Here is a 12,295-nt window from a genome sequence, read left to right as displayed (position 1 = left end):
GATATCTCATTGTTGTTTTGGTTTGCATTTCCCTGATGATTATCGATGTACAGTATTTTTTCATGTGTCTTTTTGCCATTTGTATTTCTTTAAGGAAATGGGGTCGGATGTTTCTTTCTCGTAAAGTTCTACCAGTGCTTTATATATCTTGAGTATTAACCCCTTATCAGATGGGTATTGAGTAAATTGTTTTTCCCATTCCATGGGAAGTCTTTGATTCTTGGTCAACCTCTTCAACAAGTTGTGCTAGGAAAACCAGGCAAGACACAAAATAATGAACTCAGACCTCTTTCTAATGCTAGGCACAAAAGTCAAATCAAAATGGATTAAAGAACTCAGTATCAGACCTGAATCCGTAAGGTACACGGAGAAAAATATGGGCAGACCCCAATATGACATTGAACCTAAAGGTATCTTCAAGGATGAAACACCACTGACCAAGCAAGTGGAAGCAAAGATAAACAAATGGGACTACATTAAGTCCTTTACATTTTTTTTTTAAAAAGACAAACCATAAAAGGCTAAATAGCCTATAATTGCATTTAGATAAGATGTCCAGAATAGGCAAATCAATAAAGGCAAAAAACATATTAATGGTTGACAGTAGATAGGACCAGGGGGATTTAGAGGCACTGCTAATGCCATGGTATTCCATTTTTGTAGCAATAAAAATGTTCTAGAATTAAGGAGTGATGGTGATTGCCCAGCCTTATGGCTATACTAAAAACTAATAGAATGAACATTTGCAAAAGAGAAAAATTCATGGTATGTAACACATTACAAATTTTAAAAGAGGGTTCTCAGCATTTGTTTCTTGTCTTAACACATCTAGAGCATATGCCGTAACTCCATCAATAAGAGCATTCTACTATAGGATGTAAGTGATAATAACCACACTACAGAATCTTGAGTATCATGATATTAAACAGTCTTTAGGCATCAATGTCAAAATAACAGGCAAAATTCACTTCTTAGTGACATCAAGAACTATCTCAAGGTGGGTAACAAGAGAAAAAAAGAGACAAAAAAACCATATAAATATATATACATACATATATCTGTACATCTGTATGTATCATTACCAGTAGGGCCTTTAGGAAATAAGGAAAGGGTTTAGAGGCTGCCTTACAAATGTGTAGTTTTGAGTGTAAATCCCCAGTGTCCCACATTCCCTCAGCACAATCCAGGCAGCTCTTGTCTCAGAGCCCAGGAGCTCTCTGTCTATGATCCTCAAGGCTCCAGAGATTTCAAACCACAACACACGTTGTACATAGCGCTACAAAAAGAGATGCAACCTCCAGCAACCATTCACTCTACCACAGCCAAGAAAGAAAACCTCTCGCAAATGCATATATACATACACTATAGAGACCCCTAGTGACAACCACAATGATAACATGAGCCTCAAAGAATATGAGTCCCAGCGAGCATTTAGAAGCACTGCAACTAATGGGTACAAACTTCAGTGAACATCAAATGTGCTAGCACCACACCATGTGTGACCCTGATACAGACACAGCTAAAAAATGTGAAAATGTGTCTGTACAATGCCCCGCATCACAATATCTGAAACAACAAAATGGAGGAAAAGTAAATAAAAGTAAATTAATTTTGATTAATACTGGAGGCTGGAAAGTATAACAGGTAGGGTGCTTGCTTTGCACTCAGCTAACTCAGGTTCAATTCCCAGCACCCCATATGGTCCCCTGGTACCACCAGGAGTGATCCCTGAGCTCAGAGCCAGGAGTGAGCCCTGAGCACAGCTGGTTATAACCAAATAAAACACAAAATTATAATTTAGGTGACATGGTTACAAAAATGTTAAAACTTTATGGTATTAATGTGCAAAGTACTGTACCCCACCACCATAAAAGTGCCCACAATCCATCACTGTTCTTCTGTCACCTCTGGTTTAATCTTTATCCTCCCATCCCACCTCTCCCCTACTCTCTCTCCCAAAGATACCAGGTATAGACCTGAAGCCCCCTGAGCACTCCCAAGGTAGTCTTGGTGGTCCAGAGACCACTAGTTCAAGAAGCACCCAATTCTCAGACCTGGTGTACCACTGACCTAGTTAGTCATGTATAACTATTATTAACCCCCTAAGTACTGCTTGGGAGACCCAAAAATAATAACCACAGCCACAGAGAGTATGAATTTATTAACAATGAATGGTCATATGTAGTCCCCAGCTTACACATGGATCACACACTTCAAATGCTTGCAAATTCTGAGCACAGAAAAATAATTTTTGAGAATGTAAGTAGGCTTGCACATGGCTCACAATACTTCTAATCTGCCTTTATTTCTAATTTTCCAATTGAAGTTAGGAGTCACCTATGTATAGTAAATCTCTTCACACATGAGAGTCCCAACAGAATAATTTGCTCTTCCAATCTGTTACCACCACCATTTCAGCAGCACAAAAACTGTTGGCTCCCTACTCTTTATGGCAGTGAAGAAAAAGAAGAATCTACTATCAAGAGCCTTAATCTCACACTCAGTTAACTCAGGTTCCATTTCCAGCACCCCATTTCCAGCACCCCCACTTCCCTACACTCCCGGAAGCGCTGGCAATTACCCACAAGACCAACTCCAGCACCACCATGTAAGCTCTTCTACCAGTCTTGCTACAGAGGCCCATAAATAAATCTTGAAAGAGATCAAAAGCCACAATTAATCTCAGACCTGCACAAGGCTTAACAGACAGGGATAAATCAAAACTGGGTAGTTCAGCCTGTTGGCTGGTTACCCAAGCAGCCACTTGCTTCCACAACCCAAAATCATGGACAAGCCCCCAGCGAGACTCCACCATGTGAGGATGGACCTCACCGAGATATAATCTGATGAAAATTAGGATATGAGAGTTTTGTGATTGAAATAGCCAGACTTCCTCAACAGTCGGGATGGGCTACCTTCTCCCACCTCCCTGTACTTCCAGAAGCCTCGGCAGTCACATCCACACTCAAGGCTGCCACCCAGTTAAAAAAGCTACAAAAGGAGAAAGAGAAAAATGAAAAGTGCCTGACATAGAGAGGAGAGAGGAAGTGGGAAGGAAACTGGGGACTACTGGTGATGGGAAATGTAGACTGGTGGAGGGATGGGTGTTGGATCATTGTATGACTGAAAGCCAACCATGTACAGCTTTGTAGTTGTCTATCTCATGAATATTCAATTAGTAAAAATTTTTTTAAAAAGAAGGCAACTAATCTTGATTGAAAAAACAAAATGGCTTAATCTGTAACATCTTTGTAATCTCTTACTAGACATGATGACTCCATGGTAAGTTAGAACAATTTTCACTAGCTTTCTTCTAAGGAAACATCTTTTCATCATTCTGTTAGCAAATTATTGATAACAAGCAATATAAAATAAATTATTGAGGGCCAGCTATGGAGGTAGGCTTAAGGGATGGTTGGGAAAATTGGAGACAATGATGAAAGGAAGGTGTAATGGTGGTGGGATTGGTGTTGGAGTACTGAATGCCTGTAACAAATCATCAGAACAGCTTTCTAAACCACAGTGTTTATATAAAGGGCAAAGGGGAAAATTTAGGTAGACCTTACTTACCTATTCCATGTAAATTCCAAAATATATCAACACAGAATTGTTTTAGAAGTTTTATTAATGAGAGGTGACACATGATTATTACCATAAGGTTATCTAAGTTTAAATAAAATTTAATGTAGTATATTTTAGATTCCAGATTTGGAAATGTGCATATAAAAATACATGTGTATATGAATAGGCATTTTAGTATACCATATTAAATGGTTTTAATTTTCTTATTTCATATAGTAATCATTTACAGGCTCTTAGTGATTTATTTTCTGATTATTTTATTTGCCAGTTGTTAAAGTTTTATTGGAATAAGCAATATAAAGTAAATTTGTTCTGTGTCTAAGGAGGTTGACTGGGATTGGGAGGGAAACTGAGGCTATTGGTGGAGAAAAGGTCACACTGGTTGTGTTGGAACACTAGAAGCCTGAAACAACTATATAATGAATAGCTTTGTGTTAATCACGGTGTTTTGTTTTGTTTTGTTTGCTTTTTGGGTCACACCCAGCAATGCTCAGGGGTTACTCCTGGCTCATGCACTCAGGAATTGCTCCTGGCGGTGCTCGGGGGACCACATGGGATGCTGGGAATCAAACCTGTGTTGGCCATGTTGGCTGCGTGCAAGGCAACTGCCTTACCCACTGTGCTATCACTCCAGCCCCTATCACGGTGTTTTTTAATAAAAATTATTTTTTTAAAAAAAGACAATGAAGTATACTATTTACAACCAAGCAAAAAAAGGAGTGTCTTAACGAAAATAGAGCTCTACTATGACAATTTTCCAAACAAGAGAGATCACTTAGCTGAATTTCTGAGGCTACCTGCATTCTGATTCACCAACATTTCTGTGATGTAAGACTGCCACAAAGAAAATTAAGGTGTTCAGTGTTTGCTGATAAATTTATCCTCATAGTTAAATAGCAATGAGTGTCCTCATCATGTCCAAGGGGTCAGCAGAACATTTGTCGTGCATATACATAGCATTAAACAAAGACCAGGAGCTCAAAACTGCTGGGAAGGGCAAATGGATAAAGAAAGTCAAGTGCATAAAATTTGCTGGGATCTGTAAAAACATAATAAAAAGCTTCCATCTTGAAATGCCTTTTATGATGAAGAGTCAAACAATATTATATCCTGAAAACTCTAAGCAGTGTCTATTCTCTGTATTCCAATGGAATCTTGTTTAACATATCCAGTGGCCTGAACAATAGACTAATGAACTACTGACTTCAATTTTTTGGTTTTTTTGCTTTTTGGTTTTTTTTTTTTTTTTTTTTTTGCTTTTTGGGTCACACCCGGCAATGCACAGGGGTTACTCCTCGCTCTGCACTCAGGAATTATTCCTGGTGGTGCTCAGGGGACCATATGGAATGCTGGGAATCAAACTTGGGTCAGCTGTGTGCAAGGCAAATGCCCTACCCGCTGAGCTATGGTTATAGCCCCCTGAACTCATGCTTTTTATGCAGAAGGCCCAGGCTCAATCCCTGGCACTCCTTGGTCCCTGAACAGTCGAAAAGACCCCTCCCACAAGCACCACTGAGTGTGACCCAAAAACTACAAGTATTATCCCATATTGAGTAACTACAGTTTAACATTGTTTTTCATTATACCTGCTCTTCTAAAGAACAATTTTATTCAGTTTTGCATTCTAATGCCTTGTGCAGTGCTTATAACATAGAAGGATCTAAAAAAATATTCACTGAATGAATAAATCATTAGACTTAATTACTGAGGGGGGGGGGAAGCCAATACAAGTAATAATCAAATTAACTAGTCCCAAAGTAAACAGCGGGTCTGAATGTACTGAATAGCTAATCTATTTAGCTAATAAATTTAACTCCGAGTAGATGAAAGCATATTAAATATGCTCCTTGTCCATTTCTATCATACTTTTTTAAATTACAAGGAATATTTGTTGAGCATTAAAAATTCCACAAAGAGGAATCAGGGGATAGTACAATGATTAAGACTCAGACCCAGCATGTGCCTAGGTTAGAACTGGGCTAGATGCCTGGCATATGGTCATCTGAGTTGGTACTAGGTGGTCTAGGTACAATTCCAGAGGTCCTTCCCACAGCACTCACTGATGGGTAATTAGAGTAATTCCAGGCACTCAGGACCCAAACATCACCACATCCTCAGGTCACTGCACTGAACCACTAGTCAGATTGGCCAAGAACTGACCAAAGAGTACCTTTCCCAGGTCACCTCGCTGTTCAAATCCCCAGTGATGGGGATTAGTACATGTTTGTTTGCTTGGGGTTTTTTTTTCTGGTGGGTTTTTGTTTTTCTGTTTGTTTTTTTTTGTTTTTTGGCGTTTTTTTTTTTTTTTTTTTTTTGGTTTTTGGGTCACACCCGGCAAATGAACAGGGGCTACTCTTGGCTCTGCACTCAGGAATAACTCCTGGGGGGTGCTCTGGCGACCATATGGGATGTGGGGGATCGAACACAGTTCAGGTTGGCTGCGTGCAAGACAAACGCCCTAGGTACTGTACTATGGAACCAGCCCCCCACCTTCGTATTCATCAGTACATGTTTAATCTGACATTTCTAACATCTAGGAGATATTTAAATCAAACTAAACATATATAAAAGTCCTCTGTAAAATTCGGAACAGCCATTGCATTTTTCTGGGAACATAAAAGGACTCAACTAAGCTCTAATTGTAGTCACAAATTAAAACTAAATTTAAAAAGCTCATTGTACATTAAATCAGAAAAGGCTCTTGCGCTAGTCACTAGATGAATGGTCATGGGGGTAGGAACAGTCACTCCTTCTCTTCTACATCCCAACACCTTAAGAGAAAAGTATGAAAGAATGCTAAGGTAAACAGGACATATTAGGTAAAGAAGCTGTTAACATCTTTGGGAGTTAAGTAACTTCTAGCAGTTGATGACAATACACAATAAAGCAAAAGAGTAAGAAATACGACATGCACCATTGTCTAAGATAAAACTTTTGGGTCCAAGGAAATAGCTCAACCCACTGAAACACACACGTCTTACATGTTTAAGGCAGGTTCCATTCCTGCACAACCAGCTTCTCTAAACACCACCAGCAGAGGCCTGATTGATAGCAGAGCAACTCTCGATCTACCCGTCACATCCCCTATGGTTCCCCATCCCCACCCCCCAACCTCCCCTGTACCACCAGGAGTGATTTCTGAGTGCAGAGCCAGGTGTGGCCCAAAAGAAAGAAAGAGTTTTAAAAAAAAAAAAAACCTACCATCAGGAGTAACTTCCCAAATGTCAAGCAAGAAACAGCCCCTGAGCACCAGAAGGTATGAACTCTCAATCCAAAAAAATAAATAAAACTTTTGTTTTAGTGGTTACATACCGTCTTGCAAAAGTATTACATTTTACATTCACAATTTTACTAGCTCAAATTTCAATATTAGAAAAATCTCAAATATAACAATTCAAATCGCCTAATCTTACAAATAAGAAAACTAAGGACTAGAAAGGACAAATAACTTGAACATCAAAGGCAATCAGAGACAGCCTGCAAACAAATTCAAGCATCCAGTGTCCCCAAATTGTGTTCTTTACACCAGATGAAGAACTTTTAGAATAGGTCTGATCCTATAAACAGGACTAATCAGAAATGTATTAAGTATACCCATTAATGGAAAAGACTAGACTTATGATGGGGCATTCACTCATGCTTTTGTGACTAGTCCACTAAAAACCTGCTGTCCTTGTCCATGTCTATATTTAATATATTAACTGTATAATACATAGTTAAGAACATGGGTTCAGAAAAAAGAAACTTGCATGTAATCCTTTAATCCCAGTTCTGAAATTTTTGTTGTTTTCTAAGCTACATCCAGTGGTGCTCAGAACACCGACTCTGCTCTAAGGGATCATTCCTTGCTGCTCCAGGAACCATACAGGGTGCCAGGGATTGAACCAGGGTTGGCAGCATGCAAGACAAATGCCTTACCTGCTGTACTATATCTCTCTGGCCCCCAGTTCAGAAATTCAATTACATAAGCATAGACAAAACTTGCTTTTTAAGTCTCCATTTTCTCACCTATAAAACTCAGTCACAGGGGCTGGAGCAATAGCACAGCGGGTAGGGCGTTTGCCTTGCACGTGGCCAACCCGGGTTCGATTCCCAGCATCCCATATGGTCCCCTGAGCACCGCCAGGAGTAATTCCTGATTCCGAGCCAGGAGTAACCCATAAGCATTGCGAGATACGACCCCAAAAGCAAAAAAAAAAAAACAAAAAAAAAAACCAACTCAGTCACAGAACTGACTTTGAGATTGTTGATAAATATTCAGAATCTAGTGCTTACTCAATACATGATCACTTAACTTTGACTGTTCTACAAGAGTGCCAATGAAAATTCTCTGTATATTAATTCTCTCCCCTTTTCCCCCTCTCTCCCTTTCTCTATTCCTCTACTCTCTCCCGTAATTATCTATTATCTATTCTTTTGACCATAGAGCACTGAAGGTTTGAACCTCAAGAACACTTTATTTCTTTTTTGGAGATCAAACTCTAGTATCAGGTTAATCTTTACATTCTATAAATGCCCAAAATAGCTACAATGAGAATTTAAAATTAAAAAAAAAAATTATTCTCTGTTTTCTCAGGCTTTTCATTCTTTCAAACACAATGAGTTTGTCGCCTAAATTCTACAAAACAGATATGGAATTGATTCTGAAAGAAAACAAATTCCCCAGCTTCCCACTGAGCACCCTTTTGGTGTTGAGACACAAAAGAACACCATCTCATTTATGGTGTCTGTGAGAGCAAATTATTTCCAAGATTTATTGTGCATTTATATCTTCACTCTAAGAATCTGAAATTAACACTATAATCATGCTTTAAAAAAGTATTCCCTCCTCCCCCATATTCCTTTAAATACTAAGTCGATCATAGGTGTAGAACATAAGCAATATAGTATTACTAATTTATTGAGTAAAAAAATGACCTTCCAAGCTATTTTATTTCTTAGAAGGAATTAAGACAGTAATTCCTCTAGTCTATTTTCTATTATGATGACCAATGACAGTTGAAAGGATGCAACATTTGCATACATTCATTTCATAGTATGTTTAAAGATCTGTTTCATTTTAGTGTTAAGGTGTTACTGAGAACCTAGAATGCCCTGAAATTTCCATTGCAAAATATATCATTTCAATTTGAAAGCAAATCAATACTAGGAACAAATTATCTGATCATCATCTTTATATAAAAGAATAAAGAGATACAAATTTTATTTTACCAGGGCTAAAATGTATTAAATTACATTTCACTAACATAAGATCAAAAGAACCTCATAAATACAAATATTATAGCTTACCAGAGTGAGATTATATTAGGGAAAAAAGGTCAAACCAAAAAATATTTCCTCTAGAATAGGTAATGTTAAACTCTCCCGACATGTGCTACATTTAAAAAAAAAAAAGTTGTTTGCATAAAGATCATTAAAGGTAAAAAGATGCCACCAAAAAATGGTGGAAATGAAGATGAGGCCCAAATATTATAATTAAAATGTTGGCATTTTTTTACAAAAATGCAATGCTACTTTTAGGCCATCACAAATGACTAAAAATATGCTCAAATACTATACAATTAAACTATTTTTCGATTGCATGATTCTAAAGTTACTAACTGAAAATCAGATATAAATATAGCTAAAAGTACCTCTTGTCAATATCATTATCATTCTTTAATAAGAGGAAAAAAACCAAAGTTAATAAAATTTGCATATTAGCTTAAAGTAGTACTGTGAAAACAGACATGGCTACTGTCATATTTAATAATAATTTATAGTTATCAGAATTTTATGAGATGACAGACTAGTCAAATGTATTACAAGGTCTCATTCTTGTGGGTCTAGGGATTTTATGAATATATCCCAACTTACATAATATTGGGGGGTGAGAGACGGTTTAAAGGCTTTTCAAATACACTGCAAGGAAAGTTAACAAGGAGAATTTTTTTAATATGGCATAAAGTCACACTTCAATGAAAAATACCATTAAACAATGGTAACAGTATCTCCAGATAATAATTTCTCAAATACCACCAGACTACCCATTCCAATAAAAAGTACTTTTAAATAGATGCAACAACCAGAATATCAAGTTTTCAAATACGTAGTTTTACAGATAGCTTGCTCTCTGCTTTACTGTTGTTGTATATAAGCACTGAAATGCACATTCCGATAATTCAGAATGACCGACTTCTTTCCTTTTCTAATCCATTTTAAGTTATTTTAGAAAGATATCTCAACCTAAGACAAATGCTAAATACACACTTCCTTTTCCAATGCTGAGAATACTAAAATATTTATAAATATGGCTTCCCCCCCCAACTCCAGCTTTATGAATGGTTTCATTTTTTTTCAGGGCTAATACAGTTCTGAACATATCCTCCTACATCACTGAGAAAAAAGCGACTCCTTTTAACATTAAGATTGCAGCTACCCAAACTAAGAACAGTGTCCAAGTAAAACACAATCTAAAAAAAAAAAAACAAAAAACTACAGATTATATAAGAAGCTTTGACATTCTCTTTCCAGCAAATTTCTAGTGCCAAAAAGCCCTCGCGACAGCATCTGCAGTTACAAGACGGGGACAACAAGGAGTTAATAAAACATATTTTCTCCCCAACTAAGACTTGCCTTCTCTTTTGTCAATATTACAAGACCTTCAGGTCCTGACAAAGGAAGAAACAAACACTTTCCACTTGCGGGTTTTCAGAAACTACATTGGGAGCATTACCAGTCCTAGACTTAATTAAGTTATTTCTAGGGACGAATATTTAAAGCAGAGAGATGATTAAAAGTTCATTGCCAGCTGCCAAATTGGGGTGCGGGGGGAGATTAAGAGCTTGAACAAGATCCCCCCACAGCCCCGATTTGTCACTAGCCTTTCCCCCACCACCACCACCCACCCTGCACCAAACCCCCATTGTTCTATGCAAAACTCACGGCCCAGGGACCGCGAAATCGCAGCTGCTACAATTCCTGCAGCAAAATGACCACTAACAGAAACTCTTCGGAACCCCATCTTCCCCGGCTGCTTCCTTTCCCCTTAAATTAAAACCCAACCCGGTTGAGCAATCAAGCCCCAAACTACTGGAGGGGCAGCGTCGCAAAGCGGAGCTTGCCCTCTCCAGGCTGCTTGGACGTCAATCCAGGGGCAGCGTCCACCCTCACCCACTCAATCCCCGTGGCTCAGCCTAATCCAGCGACACCCACCCCTACACCCCCTCCCCCCCACTGAAACACACACACACACACACACACACACACACACAGCCTCGCCCCCACCCCCAAATCACCGAGTCCCGAAAGCGGCCGGCTCCGGCCAGGGCGCAGACGCTCCCGCGGACCCAGCGGCCACCGAAGTCGGACGCGGCGGCGGAGCCCCGAACCCCACTTCCTCCCCGAAAGCCGGCCGGCCGGCGGGGACCCAAGCGGGGCGCCGAGGAAGTGGGAGCCGCGGCCCCCGCCGGGCGGGCCGCCCGCCCCCCCGCCCCCCCAGCTCTCGGCCGCGGCCACCTGCGTGCCTGGGGCCTCGCGGGTGCGGCCCCCCAGCCCGCACCCCGGGGACACTCCCCTGCCGGCGACGCAGCCCCGACACTCACCCATCTTTCCTCTTGGCTTTGTAGACGTGCCCATAAGTGCCGCGGCCAACTTTGCAGCCCTCGTATTCAAACAGGTCCTCGACCCGCTCCCGCTCGCTGCTCAGCTTCACTTTAAAGTCATAGTCCATTGTCACCGCCTCCGAGGCCGGGGAGCTGGGCCGGGGGGCCGGGGGTCGCGGGGGGGAGCCGGGGAGGTACCGGCAGCCGCAGCCCCCGGGAAGCCGCGCGCTCTACGCCCGGCGGCCGCAGCGCCGGCGCGATTGAGGCGGCAGCGGCTGGACGAGGCCCCGCGAGAGCGCCGGGGACATCCAGGGGGGCAGCGGGGCAGAGGCCGGCGGCGGCGGCGGCGGCGGCGCGGGGGAGGGGAGGCTCCCCCGGGCGCGGCGCAGCCGAGGGACGCGGCGGGGGCGGGGAGCGCCGGTCTCTGCCCTTGTCCCCACGGGCTCCCGGGGCGCCGGCGAGCCTGCTCCCCTCCGGCCGCGCGTGCTGCGCCCGCTGCGGGGAGCGGCGGGGTGGCCGCAGCGCGCTCGGCTCGTCTCACACGCGCACTCTCGCCTCAGCCTCGCCCTCACACGCGCGCTCACACACACTCACTCGCTCGCTCGCTCGCTCGCTCTCCCCCCTCTCTCTCGCTCTCTCTCGCTCGCTCGCTCGCCCGCTCTCCCATACGCACTCCCTCAGAAAGGCAGCGCCGCACAACAGCCGGTACCTCCTCAGAGAGACGAGGGAGGGAGGGCACGCGCGGAACACGGCCGCGGCTGTCGCAAAAACGTCGCGAAGGCTCGGCCGGCCTCCGGCCCGCGGCCCGGCCCGCTCCGCCGCCGCGCCTCGCTCCCACCCGCGCTCGCACCCCGGGGACCACGCGGAGGGAGTCGCGGAGCCACGGCCCGAAGCTGCCGCCAAATGCACCACGTGGACCGGCCCGACAGCGACCGGACGCCCAGACTACAATGCCCAGAATCCTCCAGCCGCCTCCTCTTCCGACTCCACCCCTCGCCGTGGCAATTTGGAGAGCGGTGCTGGATGGGATTCGTAGTCCAATGTCAGGTTGCGTTTCAATCACTGAAGGTGCAAAAATATAATAGTAATTTTTTCTTTTTTCTTTTTTTTTTTCAGGAAATCTGATTTGG

General features: G+C 42.4%; 1 protein-coding gene across 3 annotated transcripts in view; it reads right to left on the bottom strand.

The window, feature by feature from the left end:
- CDK8 (cyclin dependent kinase 8) overlaps positions 1 to 11,972 on the bottom strand; it is a 165,688-nt gene extending 153,716 nt beyond the window's left edge. For 2 of the 3 annotated variants that reach the window (XM_056109897.1, XM_056109898.1), the window contains exon 1: positions 11,166 to 11,972. In XM_056109897.1, coding sequence (XP_055965872.1) covers positions 11,166 to 11,293 — 128 coding nt within the window. In that variant the 5' untranslated portion in view covers positions 11,294 to 11,972. The remainder of the gene's footprint in view (positions 1 to 11,165) is intronic. The other variant, XM_056109896.1, reaches the window with a different exon arrangement.
- Positions 11,973 to 12,295: the final 323 nt, after the last annotated feature.

The sequence above is a fragment of the Sorex fumeus genome, unplaced genomic scaffold (assembly GCF_029834395.1).
Source record: "Sorex fumeus unplaced genomic scaffold, SorFum_2.1 ptg000008l, whole genome shotgun sequence".
NCBI lineage: Eukaryota > Metazoa > Chordata > Mammalia > Eulipotyphla > Soricidae > Sorex > Sorex fumeus.
This window is presented reverse-complemented; position numbering and strand designations above follow the sequence as displayed.